General features: G+C 41.3%; 1 protein-coding gene across 2 annotated transcripts; it reads left to right on the top strand.

Annotated features, from left to right (window-relative positions):
• The first annotated feature begins 1103 nt into the window (after window positions 1-1103).
• DGKE (diacylglycerol kinase epsilon) lies at window positions 1104-16642 on the top strand. Of its 2 annotated transcripts, none has more exons than XM_062010854.1 (11): window positions 1104-2019; window positions 3553-3712; window positions 4165-4284; window positions 4973-5116; window positions 6973-7130; window positions 7409-7460; window positions 7610-7723; window positions 8180-8251; window positions 8750-8877; window positions 9700-9763; window positions 10113-16642. In XM_062010854.1, the coding sequence occupies exons 1-11, from the start codon at window positions 1562-1564 to the stop codon at window positions 10302-10304; spliced, it is 1662 nt and encodes a 553-aa protein (XP_061866838.1). In that variant the 5' UTR covers window positions 1104-1561; the 3' UTR covers window positions 10305-16642. The 2 variants fall into 2 exon arrangements, with proteins under 2 accessions (XP_061866838.1, XP_010199032.2); XM_010200730.2 differs by having other exon boundaries at window positions 9700-9811.

Here is a 16642-nt window from a genome sequence, read left to right as displayed (position 1 = left end):
TTTTGCCTGGAGAGATGTGACTGTCCAGACCTTTCCTGTGCAGCACTACACTGGACATTTGGAGCCAACATCACCACTTTGGAGGAAAAGAAACGTGTCCCTTTGAATATAGGTATGAAATAAGGAGTCGGGAATCATCAGTGGCTCTCACACGAGGGATCTGAGTAATTAGCATTTCCTCTTTAAGGGAAAGGTTCGGCGCATCCCCACACCTTCTGCACCACAGGGATTCATCCAGGGTTTGCCAGCCTCGCTCCCAGCAGCCCTTCTCATCTGTGCCTTTCACTTTCCTAAAGAAGTGGTATTTATTCTGTCTGTGTCTATTTCTGCACAAGTCAGTCTTTTCCAGTGAAACCAAGTCAGAAAGGGGGGCTCTGTGAACACCCCTCAGACAGGCACCGGAGTCTCCTCAGCCAGCTGGGCTGGATTGGCACAACTGTTTGCACAGTTGTTTATAAAAACTTGACAGTCATGGGTTAAACAGAGAGTGCTGTAGGTGTGAGGGCTTGCCCAGCATGGAAGCAGGTGATGGGGACAGCGGAGTTCAGGAGCTGGGTTCAAACGTCCTGCTATGAAACCTGAGTATTGACCAACTACAGACGTTTTTCATTTTCAGCACGTGTTTTAAGATACCAACAGCCAAGAAGTGTTTGGTTTATGGAACTGTGCAAGACACTGTGTGGAAAGTGCAAAAACTCATCGTTTCTAATAGCAGCAACTATTTAAACTGCTACAGGGGGAGCAGCAGAACAAGGGAGGACACAACGAAATGGAGGGGGCGACAAGGGGATAATATGGGCATTTATGGGGTAATAAAGCAACAAATAGCATGATAATTTAGGCCCGGGCCAGTTCGGGCCGTTCCCCTCGGCTTTGCCGCTGACGATGTGCCCTGAGCCGCGACTAAACCGCTGCCGACCTCGGCAACCCTCCCGCCTGTTTCCGGGCGGCGCCCGTCGCCTGGCAACCGCCCGCCGCCGCTTCCGCTTCCGCCGCCCGCGCATCGCCGGCGGCCGCCGCTCGGCCCAGCGCAGGCGGCAGCGGCGGGAGCCAGCGCCGGGAGCCGCCGCCGCCGGGAGCCGCCACCGCCGGGAGCCGCCGCCGCCGGGAGCCGCCGCCGCGCTGCGGGACGCGGCCCGAGGGCAGGCGGCCCGAGGAGCCACGGCCTCGGCGCGGGGCTGGGATCGTGTGTCCCCCCCCACTCCGCCGCCGCCCCGGAGGCCCGAGTGGAAGTGGGGCGTCGGGGGCCGCCGGGGCGTGTGGCGAGTCCTGCCGGGGGCGAGCGGACGAGAGTAGGGCCCGTCTGGGAGGAGGCGGGGCGCCGGCCGGCTTTGCGCTAGGCCCGGGCAGGCAGCGGAGCAGCTCCTCGTCCCTGGGCGGTGCGGAAATCCTGTTGGTTGGTAGGTCGGTCAGATGTGGGGGGAAATTGATGCTTAGCCCTAATAAGGGATTAAAAGATGTTTCATGAAGCTGCGCGTTGGCTCCTTGAACGAAGGGGCCGTTCCCGGGCCGTGCCCGACGTGTGCGAGGGGTCAGGCTGGTGAGGCCGAGCTGCTGAGGAATGGAAGGGACGGAGAGCAGAAGCGGCACATCCTCCTCGGCCGTTGCTGACTGGAGTTTGGTGTTTTGGACTCTGTGCTCTGTGATCCTGCCGGTGCTGATCACCCTGTGGTGCAGCTTCCAGCGGTCCCGGCGGCAGGTGTTGATCCGAGACATCTTTCGCAAGAGCAAGCATGACTGGCACTACACGGACCTCTTCGGGCAGCCCTCCTACTGCTGCGTGTGCGCCCAGCACATCCTTCAGGGTGCTTTCTGCAACTGCTGCGGACTGCGTGTCAGCGAAGGATGCCTCAAGAAGGCTGACCAGCTTTTTCTCTGCAAGGAGATTATGATGAGGAGCGGTGGGGGAGCCCACAGCTCTATGCCACACCACTGGATCAGAGGCAACGTCCCACTCTGCAGCTGCTGTATGATATGCAAACAACAGTGCGGCACACAGCCCAAGCTCTGCGACTACAGGTACTGCTAGGAAATTCAACTTTGGATCTACTGCAATGCCTTATCAATATTGTGTTTTCCATAGGATTATTAAAACACATTACCTTTTAGATCCTGCAGTAGCCAAGTATGAAACTTGTCAAAAAAAAGAAAGCCAGCTTTAAAGAATCTTAAGATTGAAATGGGTACTTGTGGGTAATTTGAGTCACAGATGAAAGTATGGCATTGCAACTCTTCTCTGCTTGTTCTCATACCTGTTACTTATATGTAACTTGTTATGGAGTAACTTACCTGTTACTCCAGCATGATGTGCTGGCTACTGTGCAACTATGTATAAAAGGCCAGCTGTGTCCAAGAGAGGTTATATTTTAGGGGATGGCCTGAAGAAGTTTTGTAATGCATCTACTGTGTATAGTGGATAGCCTAAGTGGATTCGGTTGCAGAGCTCACAACTCAGAGCACCAAAATGTGTATGTATCTCTGCAAAACTGGCATCTGCTTAGCGTGACTAGAAAAAACAGCCATCCCATTGCTGGCTTAAGGTCGTTTTTAAGGATACTCAGACAAAAAACCCCTAATGAGACCATTTAAAAGCTACTGTAATACAATCTATTATTAATGTTTGTGCTAAGAGTGTTAAAAAATTCCTAGGAGCCGTTGAATGAGCTTGCAGTGTCACCAGTGAATCTGCTTGCTAAGTTATCAGCATGACACGGTGGCAGAAGTGTCGAGGTGCTGGGTACACTGTTACTTCATCCTTCTCAAAGGATGTCACCTTTCCAGCATACATTCTGCTTTGCTTCCTTGTGGTACTGTCAAATTGCTTGGTACATCAGCAGAATTCCAGTGTAAATGAGCATGCTATCAGAACCAAAACCTTGAGAGAGAGTATGCACAGGAGGGAAGAAGAGGATTTTGGAGACAAAGGGAGAAGGAAGGAAGAGGAAAAGAAGAAGGTTGCAGTACAGGGCAAGTATGATTGCTATTCTAGTTGTGTGCTAGATTAGTCAGAAGGGCTCCAAAAATAGCCTTCACAGCTGCTTAAACCAAGGCTTTGGATGTTACAAATGAGGATTAACATTCTGCAGAGGCTGGCAATGGATATTGCAGTATTTCCTCTTGTTCTAGTCCATTTTCCAGCACAGCTTTTAGAATAGGTCAAAAAGCAGATCAGTTTTGCATAACAAAATCCCAACAGCCTTGCACAGTGTTCTGTAACCATTTAGGCTTCAGACTGGAAGGGATATTATCACTCTTAAAAAATGTATTAATGAATGTTATTAGTAACACTTTAATAAATTGAACTCTGGTGTTCTGTCTGTGCTCCTTAAGGATGGATAGGAGTTCAGTTTCTTGTGCAAGCTTTCAGTGTAACTGTTAACACTGCAGATAAGGCAAAGAGGATATTTATAGCACTTGTACTTAAAATATTATTAAAAGTGGTGCATGTAAAAATAAACACTTGTCGGCAAGTTAGACTATCTGAAACAAATGAACAAAATCAGTGTGCTTGGTGAGGATTTTGGTCATGTTTTTCCATCTTTTTTTTTCCAGATGTGTGTGGTGTCAGCACACTGTGCATGATGACTGCATGGTGGATTGTTTAAAGACTGAGGAGTGTACATTGGGAGAATTCAGAGATTTAATTATTCCACCATACTATTTGTCTACAATCAACCAGATGAGGAAAGATAAAAGAACCAGTTATGAAAAGGTAATTGGCTACTGCTTCTTTTTTATAGTGGGTTAGAAAAAAGCCCCACACATTAAAATTTGATCTTAGTGCATTATCAGGTTAACAACTGTCAGATGAATGTTTCAGTACACGTGAAGTACTTGCAGTGTTAATTCAAAGGTGTTTGTCATTTTCAACGTGGTTGTTGAATCCTGAGCAGACATTTGGATTTCCAACACTGATATTTGGGTACCTTCCTGGAATGTTTTGTCATTTTTCTACCACTGTGTTCCTGACATGGGAGTATTTGTTGTTCTAGGCACTGCAGAACAGAAATCTTCATCCTCGGTGTGTCAGAAGTTTTTGTTTCTGTTTTGAGTAATTGGTAACTTCCTCACTGTGACAATAACAGGACAGGTTTTGGAGCAAGGCTTTAAGCATTTTCAGACATGCAGTATTTGTGCAACTGACTGACTTGTACCTTTTTGCAGGTAGTACCTTACTGCAGGAAGCACTGGATGCCAGTGATTGTACTGGCTAATACTCGTAGTGGAAACAACATGGGTGAAACTTTGCTAGGAGAGTTTAAAATTCTACTGAACCCCGTTCAGGTATTTACAGTCAAAAGCCATTATAATAAACGTTTAAATTAGAATAAACATCACTTTGCTTACACAATGATAGTAGAATCTTGTGGAAAAAGAAGACCTGTGTTTGTTTAATTCTTCCCTTTGCTGGTGAAGAGGTCAATGTTTACAGTTGCTGCTTTGTGGTGTCTCTTTCCCTTTAAAATCCCCTGGGATGGCACAGGATGTTGACTAAGGGAGTTAGTTGTTCCTTGGGTTTCCTGGCTGCACCTTAATGCTCTTCCTTTGAAGTTCAAAACCTGGACTTAGAACACAGCCAATAAAAATCACTACGTCTTTGTTTCAAATGCATCTCAATAAGGCTTTAAAGAAAAACCTCTTTGTGTGCAGAGTATTTAAAAATACTTTTTTATCTGGAGTCTTTCAGCTCTACAGAAGTTGTCATAGTGCTCCTAGACAGACTTTTCTTAGGACTCTGTCAGCTGGGATTACCAATGATGTTTATTCCCAGTGAAGCAGCTGGAGCTCTGTTGTGAATCTGAGAAAACAAATCCTGCATGTAAAAGTCAAAGACAGTTCATTTTCTAAAGTAATATTGTAAATGAAGAATCTTTTATATTAGAAGGAGCTTCTTAAAGTTGTTTGTCTGTGAGGCAAATCCTGAGTCATGTTCTGTGAACTTATGGAACTCCTTATTTTCCTTTTATTCAAGGTTTTTGATCTAAGCAAAATTACACCTACTAAAGCTCTCCAACTTTGTACCTTGCTGCCTTGCAACGCTGTCAGGGTTCTTGTCTGTGGTGGGGATGGCACAGTAGGCTGGGTCCTGGATGCAATTGATGAAATGAAGATAAAGGTATCGAGTTTTAAATTAAACAATGTTTTATGGTGAAATGAGTTTTGGAGCTGCTGAAGTGCCACACCTCATCTCTTACCTGCTTTTATTGTTTTCATCTTCCTGACGAAGCCTACAGAGAAATATTTGCAGGATTGCTTATTCATATTGCTGGGAGAGAGTGCATCTTGTTATGATTCCCTGTAGTTCAAGCAAAATAGGAAAGCATTAGCTCTTAAATGATGAAGTTGTTCTTTTCTGTAAAAGAATAAAAGAACAAGCTGCAGAATATTTTATGCATTGTTTTTTCCTCTTTGTCCAAACAGATTTATTTTGTAGTTAATGTCCTCTGACTGCTTATTCCTCCCAGCATGCTCAGTCTTTTATAATAACCTCATAACTTTGCTGGCTATACTGGTTATATCCCCAGTGCATGAATGAGTGCAGTAATTGGCTTCTACTCTTTATCATAGATTCTAAAGAATCCATGAGTCTGCAGCCTCACCTATTGACAGCAGGTAGAGAAGGAAAAAATAATCTCCATCTTTACCATAGATTTGAAATACAAGATATTCTAGTTTTCAGGGTACTAATAGGAACTCTCGAGAAAACTAAGAATGAATAATAATTACTAGAGCTTTAGTGCTTTACCTAATAAACTTTTTGTCTAGTGATGAAAGGAGGAAAGTTCCTATTCATCTATCAGACTTTTTTGGCTGCAGCTTTCTTGTTAATATATGAAATGTAGTTGAAGGCCACTATTACAGCTTCATGCATAGGCAAACTGAGCTTCTTTGAGAATTGTTATGTGCTGATAAAGTAGAAACACAACAAAGTAACTATAATGGTTAAGTGTAGCTATAAAGGTTAATAAACATCAATATATGTTTACTCGGTCTTGGCCACTTGATATGTTGTCTGTAAAAGCCAATATAGTTGGTGAGATCTGAGTTCTTTGTTTCCAAGTTTTCAAATTGAGTCGTTGGAGTTGTGTAAATACTGTTGAGATTATCAGCAAAACCTTTTTATTATCAGCAGTAGGTTATTTGCTCCATTTATCTTGACTCAGATACAAGCTACCTGGCTGATAACTTCTTGGAAAAATAATAACCATAATGCTGTTTATTGAAATTCAGCTGTGCTGTACTTGCAAAGGCCATAGTACATCAGAAATAACTTTACCTTCTGTGGTAAAGCAATCAAAGACCCTTGCTAAGGTGGCTACTTTGAATATCTGCTTCTGTCACCTACTCAGTGATCAGCAGAGGTGATTATCACCTGCTCCATCTGTTGGTGACAGTTGGATCCATGTCTGTATGTGACATCTCTGAAACTTCAATACAGACTTTCAAATATGTGAATTTCAGGCTGTGGTTGAATACTGTAGCATTATGTGCATCTAACTAACCTCAGTCTTGTGAGAGCATTCTGAGGTCTTGTCATAGTTCACATACTTGTGTGTTACATCTCTCTTGAGTGTTCACATCACTTCCAGAGGTACATGAAGTAAATAGTGTTAGTAATTTACCATGGCTGCAGAAAGTCAGAAGCATATAATCAGGAAATCAGATGAGAAGTTCAGGCTTCACCTCTATATTCAAAGACCATCCTTTTGAAGGAATACTCTCTTTAATATTAATAATGTGTTGTTTCCATATTGTATTTTTATTCTCTTCTCACAAGGGTTTACCATTCCCTTTTTTCCATTATCCCTACAATAAGTACTTAAATGTGCTGTCTGCCAGCTCTGTTGTTCTGGACTATGTACCAAGCTGCTGTGAAGATTAATGATATTTATCTAACTTGAACATATGTGTATAAAAGGGAGAGAAAGACTGCTGTAGAGGGAGCTAATATGCAGTGTTTTTGTATCCTAGGGGCAAGAACGTTTTATTCCACAAGTTGCAATTTTACCTCTGGGAACAGGCAATGACCTGTCTAACACTCTGGGCTGGGGTGCAGGTTATGCTGGAGAGGTCCCTGTAGAACAAATCTTAAGAAATGTCATGGAGGCAGATGGAATCAAACTAGACAGGTAAGGGAAGAGAAATCCTCTAGAACCAAATAGAGCTGTAGCTTTGCTGATACCCAGGTGCAGCAGAATATGTGAAGAAACAGGAGTATTGTGGGAGGGAACTGAAAAATAACTGAGGTCCAAAATGATTCTTTATTTGTTTATTCTACAAAGCTTAAGTCTTTTATCATTTACCTAAATTTGAATCTTTTTACATGATCCCAGTGTAGATATGAGATTCCTAACTGCAGCTTTGATACTAATTGTCATGAGTCTAAGTAGTGGCTGTTGTTTTTCAGGTGGAAGGTTCAAGTAACAAACAAAGGATACTACAACTTGAGGAAACCAAAGGTCTGGTTAGCAAGTATAAATATGGATTCTATGGAATACTTGTATGTTTATACTTACTTTTCTAGTTACTTCTCATTAAACACTATGTCTGCTTTTAAACCTTAATAATGATATTTAATAAGACCATAACTAGAAGTTCTGTCTTACAGGTATTCACAATGAACAACTACTTTTCTATAGGACCTGATGCTCTCATGGCTCTAAATTTTCATGCTCATCGTGAGAAGACTCCTTCTCTGTTTTCCAGCAGAATTATTAATAAGGTGTGTTTTGTCCTTGGAGCTGTTGACTTGACTTAAGCTATTTTTTGCTTTACCTTGCTTTGCTCCCCTGCATCCTTTCAAGTCATTGGAAGAGTTTTAACTCATTTTTCTTGGGGAAGGGATTCAATATGTAAAATGTTTCCAGCCCACTCACAAGTGTTCTACGTTGCCTTTGCTTGTTTGCCTACACAATATGCTGTTTGTTCAAATTTGTTTACAATGTCTCATTTGCTTTGAAACTGAATGGGTTAAGGATATTGCCTATTTCCTTTTAAAGTGGAAAGCAAGTTGCTTTTGCAAGTTGTAGCCTATCCCATGAAGAAAGCTTGGCTTAGAGGTGTGTTTCATATTAATCTTAGATAAGGTTTACAGAACAATAACTATGCATGAATATGTATTGTCTTTTTCTAACAATGTTTTGTGTTCTCCTTGTTTTGTTGGGGTGTTTTTTTACAGGCTGTTTATTTTTTTTATGGAACCAAAGACTGCTTAGTACAAGAATGTAAAGATCTTAACAAAAAGATTGAGGTAAGTTTTTTAACTTGTTTATTCTCTGAGCAATCAGTGGAGTGTAAAAACCTTGTGAAAGAAAAGGAGAAAAGCTTTGCACTTTACATCTGTGTGATATTTATCTGAGGGTGGCTCTGGACCTGGAGTATTTTTTGTTCCCTTTGCTATCTGCAGCTTCCTTCATGCAATTCATGTCTTCGAGCTTACTGAAAATTCATAGGTTTTTATCTGACCTTAGCTCAGTTCTATGAGTTCAAGTACTGACATTCAGAGAAAATTTGCCTTAGCACCAGAGACTTATATGAGAGTTGCTTTTTCTTCTCTTTACTAACAGAAATTCGTTACAGCTTAGAATATCTTGTAAAATCAGAAGTAACTTTTAAAAAAGAAAACATGTTCTACTTGTGCCAGTTTTTCCTCAAGTTGAAGCCTGTTAAGTGCATACAGAGAGTAACTAGCTGATACTGAAGTACTGAATTTGATCCACAGTAATTAACTTCTGTTTGTCTTTTAAAGCTAGAATTGGATGGTGAGAGAATCGAGTTGCCCAATTTGGAAGGCATCATTGTCCTGAATATTGGATACTGGGGAGGTGGCTGCAGGCTCTGGGAAGGCATGGGTGATGAGCCTTACCCCTTGGCAAGGTACACAGTGCATCCTTTTTGATTCCTTTAATTGTTCCTGTAGCATAAGCAGTTCCTTCCAGTAGGCTGTGCTTACATAGCTAAGTGCATCCCAAACATCAAGGGGGTTTTTTAACAGCTCCTCAAAGTGTCTGGCATGATTAAGCAATAACATGGAAGAGGCTACGGAAAATAAAGGTAGCCTTTAAAAAGTAAAAGACATGTCCACCTCAAAATTAAAAATAACACATCTTAATAGAGGTTAAGATATAGAGTAAAACCAAGCCAAAAATTTCAATCTATGCTTGGGTAAGTTGGCTGGAGCAATACTGAAGAGAAGAATTGGTGGGCATGTAAGTTATTCCCTCATGTGACTTCTTTTTTCAGAAGCCATTTGTATAAACATACTTTATGTCATGTTACAAGACTTATGGCCTTGAATTGCTACAAAACATTTGGGCAAAGTCCACCAAAAATTAAGCCATTAAAAGGTTTTCCTGTAAATTAATAACCAAATGCAAAGGCAGAAAATTGTATGAATTTAAGGAAGATAAAGCCACTGTGGGCCTGATGAGCTTTGGAAAGTCATATATCCATCATTTGCAAAGGCAGCCTAGGGTGTACCAGCTGGAGTTTTGCTCCATACTTGCAGTTTTGTGTGGCTTTCTTTGCCATTCAGTGTCAGTTTGTTGTCCAGCACAAACAGAGAGTTTAAACGTTTTTGCAGAATATCATTTGTCTTCTCTACAGGAATAGCCATAAAAGGACTGTGGAATACCCTCTGGAAGGGTATTCTAGAGTTCATGAGTATCACTACAAAGAATCTCCTTTCTTATTTCATAGACATGATGATGGACTCCTGGAAGTTGTTGGTGTTCATGGTTCTTTCCACTGTGCGCAGATTCAGGTGAAACTAGCAAATCCTGTTCGCCTAGGGCAAGCACATACAGTGAGGGTAAGCATTTAGGAACCTGTTTCCCTAATATTATTTTAATGCACAATAGAATCTCAAGCACTCAACTCTGATCTGAAGTTACAGTTGATCTAGATGTTTCTCTTGCTTAGTAAAAATGGATTATGTCCTAATTCACAGTCTTACGTGGCTGTGGTTGGTGGCCTATGAGTGCAACAAATTGTATACTAAGTTTGTCCCTGGCCAGGCTAACAAGGTACAGTATCAGTATATTGTGGTTGTTAAAAGGTAACCTCAGAGCTACTTTGAACTGCTTCCATTGTGTTTTTCTGTTTGATACTAGCTGATCCTGAAGAGTTCAAAGATGCCGATGCAGGTGGATGGAGAGCCGTGGGCCCAGGGGCCCTGCACTGTTACCATAACTCATAAGACACACGCACTGATGTTGTATCACTCGGGTGAGCAAACAGATGACGATGCTTCAAGCATGTCTGAGCAAGACCATGTGAGAGAGCAGACAGATGAAGATGTATAGGTGGTGTGGCACTCAACGTGATGAACTTCAGCTCATTAAAAACCCCGGGAACGTCTCATCTAGATTAAGGTTTATGCCATAAGGTTCATACTTGTGAAGGAAGTAGACCTGAGGAAAAAGCCATGCTTTTGTGTTCATGAAAACCTTCACAGCTGAATTACCATGACTGTTTTGCCTTTTAGATTTGTGGTGATGCCCAGCCTTTGTAGCTGGAGGAGTTAGTTACTGTAATGGCAGGAAAGAGACAGATATGGCAGCTCTTCCTTGCTGTGGAATCGGATCTTCTGCACATACACAGTGCAAAATGTTTCATACCCTTGGCAAAGAGAACAGCTGGGAGTTTGGCCTGCTGCTACCTGCCCTCTTCCCCAGCACAGTTCCAGAGCAGAAAACCAGACCACGTAGGATGTGGGCTGATTTTCTGACAACAGCCTGCTCCTGGCTGCCATCCCTTCTTGGGAGCAAGACAAATACTTTCCTGTGCACATTATACCTAACAGGCTTGACTGAGAAAGAGGAGGATCTGGGAACTCTTGAATGGTGGTTAGCAAGAAAGATACTTTTGGACCAAAGGTTCTGGAAATGTTCTATTACCTAATGACCTTTTTCAGTGGCTTTTATAAGCCCTAGATAGAGTACTTCTGAGGGCCTGAATACCCAAGGTACAACTTCAAAACCATTGTATCATGACTTGCACTGAGTGATCCTGTGACTGACTCCACTTCAGTTCAGTGAGAGACTAATTCTAGTTTTGGAAAATAGCAACATCATAGTTCTTGAGGAAGCTTTTTTGAGGAAAACTTGGACAAAGAATCTTTCCTTTAAGCTGTTTAGAGGAAGGTTTCAAAGAAGTAGTGATATCTGGCAAATGTGGAGTTTTTGAAGTCTTGTTAAAGATCTTGCTTCATAATTACCCAAAAATGATCAACAGTCAGTCTGTTAACCGCTTCCACTTGAAGTGTAAAGGTTGAAAGCTAAGTTTGCAGAGGTTAGCAAGCTGTGGTATTCAGGTGTATCATTTGATTATGGGAAAAACAAGGAAGCATTTGTTTTCTGACTGGCTTTTAGGAGATCAGAGATACTTTATTGAACCTTAAACTTCATTTCTCATATGAATATAGGGCATGAGAAAGAAGCAACAGTACCTGGAATCTGTTAGTTTGGCATATATGAAGCTTCTCAGGTTAAAGCCTTCTCAGGTGAAAACATCTTTGTGGTTAACAGAAGGAAAAATCTGCTTCCCTTTTTCTTTTCTGTTGTAGGTATTTTAAGCCTGCAGCAGCTGAGAGCTATGACTTGAGATTTAAACTTTGTCATTAAGTAGTCCAGTAAAGTCCAGTTGAGTTTCTGAAGGTGATTTTCCAAGTCGAAAGAGAATCTATGGTGCATGTATACTGCACAAGCCATGATCATAAGAGAGCTTTGGTCTGAACTTTGAATGTTGCTGCTTTTGCCAGAACTCTCTCAATCTCTCTTCTTATTTTCTTCGTGCTAACTGAAGGTGATTCCATTGGGTAAAATAAAATATGTTGCTGGGTTTTGTAAAATGAAACTTTTTCAACAATCTGTAAAGTGATGTTTGCATTAATGGTGAATGAACTATTTATATTTTAACATAATTTATTGACACCTTGGCAAAGACAGTATTTTTAAAGCCTTTGACTGTAGTCCTCTTTGGAGAGCATTTTTAACTTGATGGTATTTGTTGTAGAAAGTGTATGTACTAGATCTTAAGTACTACTGACTGACTGTGAATTTATTGCTGTCTGAAAATGTGATCAGAGTGTAGTGAACTATAAAGCAGAAGCCATTTGTAAATTCCATATTCATTAGCCTTATACACCTCATCTTTATTGTATGTAAATATAGAGAAGAAAATAATAGTTAAATCTATGTTAAAAGTGTTTAAAATAGCCATGTAACATATATACCATGTTACATAAATCCACTACCCTTTCTTATTTTAGTTAGGGGATTCAATTTGTATTGGCTTCAGAAATCTTACTGATTAAGTTATTTCTTTTAATAACTTGTAGCCATCAACATCCTAAAAATAATGATGTTCCATGCCATGGTTCTTGCATAAGTACTGTTTACAAACAAGTGACAAGGCTGTGGGATAGCAGGGTATGTGCTATGCAAGGCAATATTTTCTCAAGAGAAGAGACACCACTAAGCTGTTCATAATACAGTTTAAAGAGTTACCTGAACTCAAATGTTTTCTTATAGCCTAAGAACCTTTAACTGTTCAAAACCTTCACTCTCTGAACTCCTGTGATCTATGACAAGACTTGGAAAGTCTCCCTTTTTTCCAGCCTGAGCCGGCTTCTCCAGGTGTGCATGGGCACCCGTGATGTTGTGCAGGCACGTCCTCTCACTGCTCCCTCCTCCTGAAATCCTCTCTGGGAAATGGAAATGCATCATTCCTTTTGGAGAAACAAAGCAGAATTAGCAGTGAAGTTAGCATCTAAATGGGCACTTGTTTGGGAGAACCCCTGTAAAAAGGTGTTGCTGGTATTGGACAGATCATCCCCTTCTTGCAGGTGTCAGTGAAGAAGTTTGTGTTTCACAGAGGGGCTGTCGGTGACAGCAGCAAATGAAGCCATTGTAAGTGTGGGGAAGCCTCTTGGAAAACTGTATTTATGGTATGGAGAGTGTTCTGTGAGGTTGAAGTGTCCAGCTCCCAATGAGACACAGAGTCACCCTTCTGTTGTAACTGCAGCTGTCATATGCATGGCCAAAAAAAAATGTTTTTAAACACAGAGTGTTAGCACTAGAATCTGTTGGGAAGTCTTGCTGTTGCCAGCCTGCTGTCGCTGGGTTTCAGTGGTATCCTTATTTCCAGTATGTTGCAAATTGAGTTAAAGCCTGTTTTGAGTTACTTTTCTGGAACTGTTTGAAGTTTTAGTCCAACTGTGGATAGTGAAATAGCAGCAGTTGGCACCCAGATTCCAAAGCTATTGTAAATGAGCTTTTCTAATTTGTCATTAAGCTGCAGCTGCTTAATATTGTCGTGTGTGTTGTGATTGTAGAACTGTTACGTGCTTTTTGATCGTTGTAAGTGCCCGAAGCACCAGCACAAATAGCTACTCTAGCTCTTCTGAAAGCAGATTGGAATCACTGCAGTACCTTCTCTGTCCAGGAGAGGGAACTCTGCAGAGGGTCTCGGGTGTGTCCTGCACTGAAGGATTTTGCTTTGCCCAGTTGTTATTAACATTGGCAAAATGATGAAAGCAAAGTTTCAAAAAAGACAAAAAATTAATGGTTTCTTCTAGCAGCCTTCATACAGGACATACCTTTGTGTAAAATGTTCAGGGTGAGTAACCACAGCAGTCGTCAAGCACTCAAAAGTGAATTCACAAAGGTTATTTCTAAGTTGTATTGCTGCATACAGAAGTTTAACTGAAGTTTGGTCAGATTCTTGGTCTGATCACACTTTTTACTGTAGGGCCTGTGACATGCAATACAAAAAAACTTCAGCCTGCATGGTGAGCCCCTGTGTGAGTCAGGCAGCTTCACACCCTGCTCAGGCTCGCTGGTTCACACACACACTGGGACGATGCTTAGGTGTATTTTCATGTGCATAGAACTTCCCGTGGGCTGGATGTTACCTTGTGTTTTCACAATCCCTATCAGGGTTAAACTGTTTCAAATGCCACCTGCACTTTGGATCTTTATGAGTGTTTTAAAAAGATGTCTGAAGTCCAAACTCACATTTTCTGCCACCAGAACCAGCTGAGGTGAATGGCATTTGCTGATGTGTTGTTCCCGGTGTGTAGAGCAGCTTAGGGTAGTATTTAGAACATGCTTTTAACAGCACTTTGCAATTATTGCAGTTATTAATGAATATAATCCTGTGGGATGTTTAAATTTGAGCATTTTTCTAAGCTGGCTCTATTAGGAATTGCATTTCACCATCATCATCATGTAAATCCTACAGCATGGTTTATGCATTTGATACTCATGTACTCACTTTTGGTGTTGCCCCTTTATAGGTTTATTTTTCCAGATCTTGCTTTCACTGGGCACTAAGTAACCTGAAACACAATTTCCTTCTGTAGAACTTCAGCAGATACAGCTTGAGAATTTGTTCCCCCACAGATTTTGTCTTGCTAATGTTTACAGCTGCTCACTAAGTACTTCCTCCCCGCAGACATTTAATGATGTATTTTATGCTGGCGCACTTTCAGCTAAAAATGATGCTTGGGACTGTATCCAAAGCTCTGCTGAAATCAGGGTAATGAGCTGCTCTTCCCTCTACTTTATCCTTCACACCAGCTAGCTTGTCAGAAAAGAAAATGGGAATGGCTTCATACAGCTTGCTCTTAGGCCAGGAACCCACCTGTTTGGCTCTTGCAGTCACCATCACCACACCTGGAAGATCTCAGAAAGGACTCCAACAGTTCCTAGCCCCCCTGACCTATTTTAAAAGTACAGTTGTTGCTCTTTGCTGCTGGGGAGGAACCTCCTCATTTTCCACAGGTTCTGAGAACCAATAGATAAAGGTTCTGGTTTCAGTTTGGCCAGTTCCTTCTCGTTCTGCATTATGTTGCACTGAAGCTCACAGCTTTTGTAGTGGATGTTGTGGTATCTCACTGGTTAAAAAAAACCCTTAAAGCACTGTACCTTAGCTGTGAACAGCATAATGGTATCAATGTTATAATAGCTGCTCTTTTTTACTTGGCAACAAGTGCTTCTTGGTAGAGCACCACTGTAACTGTATAGTTAATCTATAGTAAGAGTAGGACACTTGGTAATCATGGCATGTGTTCTAACTGAACATCCTTTTTTGTTCTGCAGTTCATACCAGCTACTAGCAGTTTTCTTCCTTTTGGACATGAAAATAGATTTGACCCTTCAGTTAGATATAAACTAGGGTATCTTCAGATTTCAAATTGCTGGTGCATATCTGATCCTGTTGAATGGGAACCACTTAAAAATGCTTTGACTTTTTTTCTGAGAAATGATAGCTGCTTCTTGAACACAGGAGTGAGACAAGAGACAACTTGTGCATTTAGCAATTAAGTATATTGAGAGAATTTACATCTTTGCTGTTTCAACTTGATTTAGGCCACAGTTCTAAAAGCATGGCATGACCAAAAGTTCACGCTGAACACCCACATCAGTTGTTGGGCATCTCAGGGAGAGACTTGTAGCTGGAGTAAAGCCACATGCCTTGACTAAACCTCTTGATATTGTGTGGACTTATATTAGCTGAGGATCCAGCCCTTAACTGTTCAAAAGTATGAATGTATCCAAATGTTTGTTTCTCATTAGTGCTGTATACCCTTATTGCTGTACATCATTCATGTCTTTGCATTGTTTCATTTGCAACTTGTTTGCAGAGTTCAGCATAGAAATTATTTTAAAAGTGGGAACTTGCATTGTGAGTTTATTGCATTCTGTATCTTCAAAGTTTACATCCTTCAAAAGCCATTTTGTCTGCTACCAACTGTTGGAATCCTTAGAGTACCTCCAGCCATCTTCTCTTTGTAGGGTTTTTATAGTTACACAGAATGGACTTTTATTTTTGTAGCTTGTACCTTCAACATGTACAGTAGTTATTTCTGTTTAGTAATTAGTGATCAGTATACTGTAAAAATGTTACTTTTAAGAGCTGTCACTTTGAATTAGTAATAACTACTTTCAAGGAAGTATCAGCATGTGAACAGTTTAAAAAACCCAGTTGTTTTTTGTCTTGGAACTACTGTGATGCTGTGACATGGGATTCGTATTCAATGTGTTGATGCATATATTCTGAAGTTGCACTAAATGGGGGGAAAAAATGAGCTTAAAATGCAGGTAGTAGTTCAAAAAGTAGACTTTATCATGTCTTGGGTTGTTTTCAACTGAGAAAGGTGACATTTGTGATTCAGTGTTTCTTGATGTTCACACAAGTTCCCATTTGAGTGCTTGGGCCAGATTCAGTCTGGAGGAAGCTGCAGCTTCAGTGAAGTCACAGATCTGCCCTGTTCTGTGGTATGACTCCACACTGACACAAGAGAAACTGAAGAAAACCTTTGTCTTCAGTCACAGAATTGCAGAATTTTAAGGGTTGGAAGGGACCTCAAAAGATCTAGTCCAATCCCCCTGCCAGACTAGGGCTATCTAGAGTAGGTCACAGTCAGTTGTAGCACAGTCTGTCTCTTGTCACTTAAGCTCCCACAAGGTTCTTTTGAGAAACTGCTCCATATTATTCATAGAAGTCTGTAAATGCAGATTTTTTTCACAGCACTGATTCTGCTACTGAGTTTCCTAATGCATCTTTTTGTTGTCTTGTTACTTGTACTGTGTTTCTCTGTAGATTAAAGTGGGTGGATTAAAGTATTTAAACTCTT

Source organism: Colius striatus, chromosome 18, assembly GCF_028858725.1.
Source record: "Colius striatus isolate bColStr4 chromosome 18, bColStr4.1.hap1, whole genome shotgun sequence".
Lineage (NCBI taxonomy): Eukaryota > Metazoa > Chordata > Aves > Coliiformes > Coliidae > Colius > Colius striatus.
The sequence above is the reverse complement of the archived record's forward strand: the minus strand, read 5'-3'. Positions and strand labels throughout refer to the sequence as shown.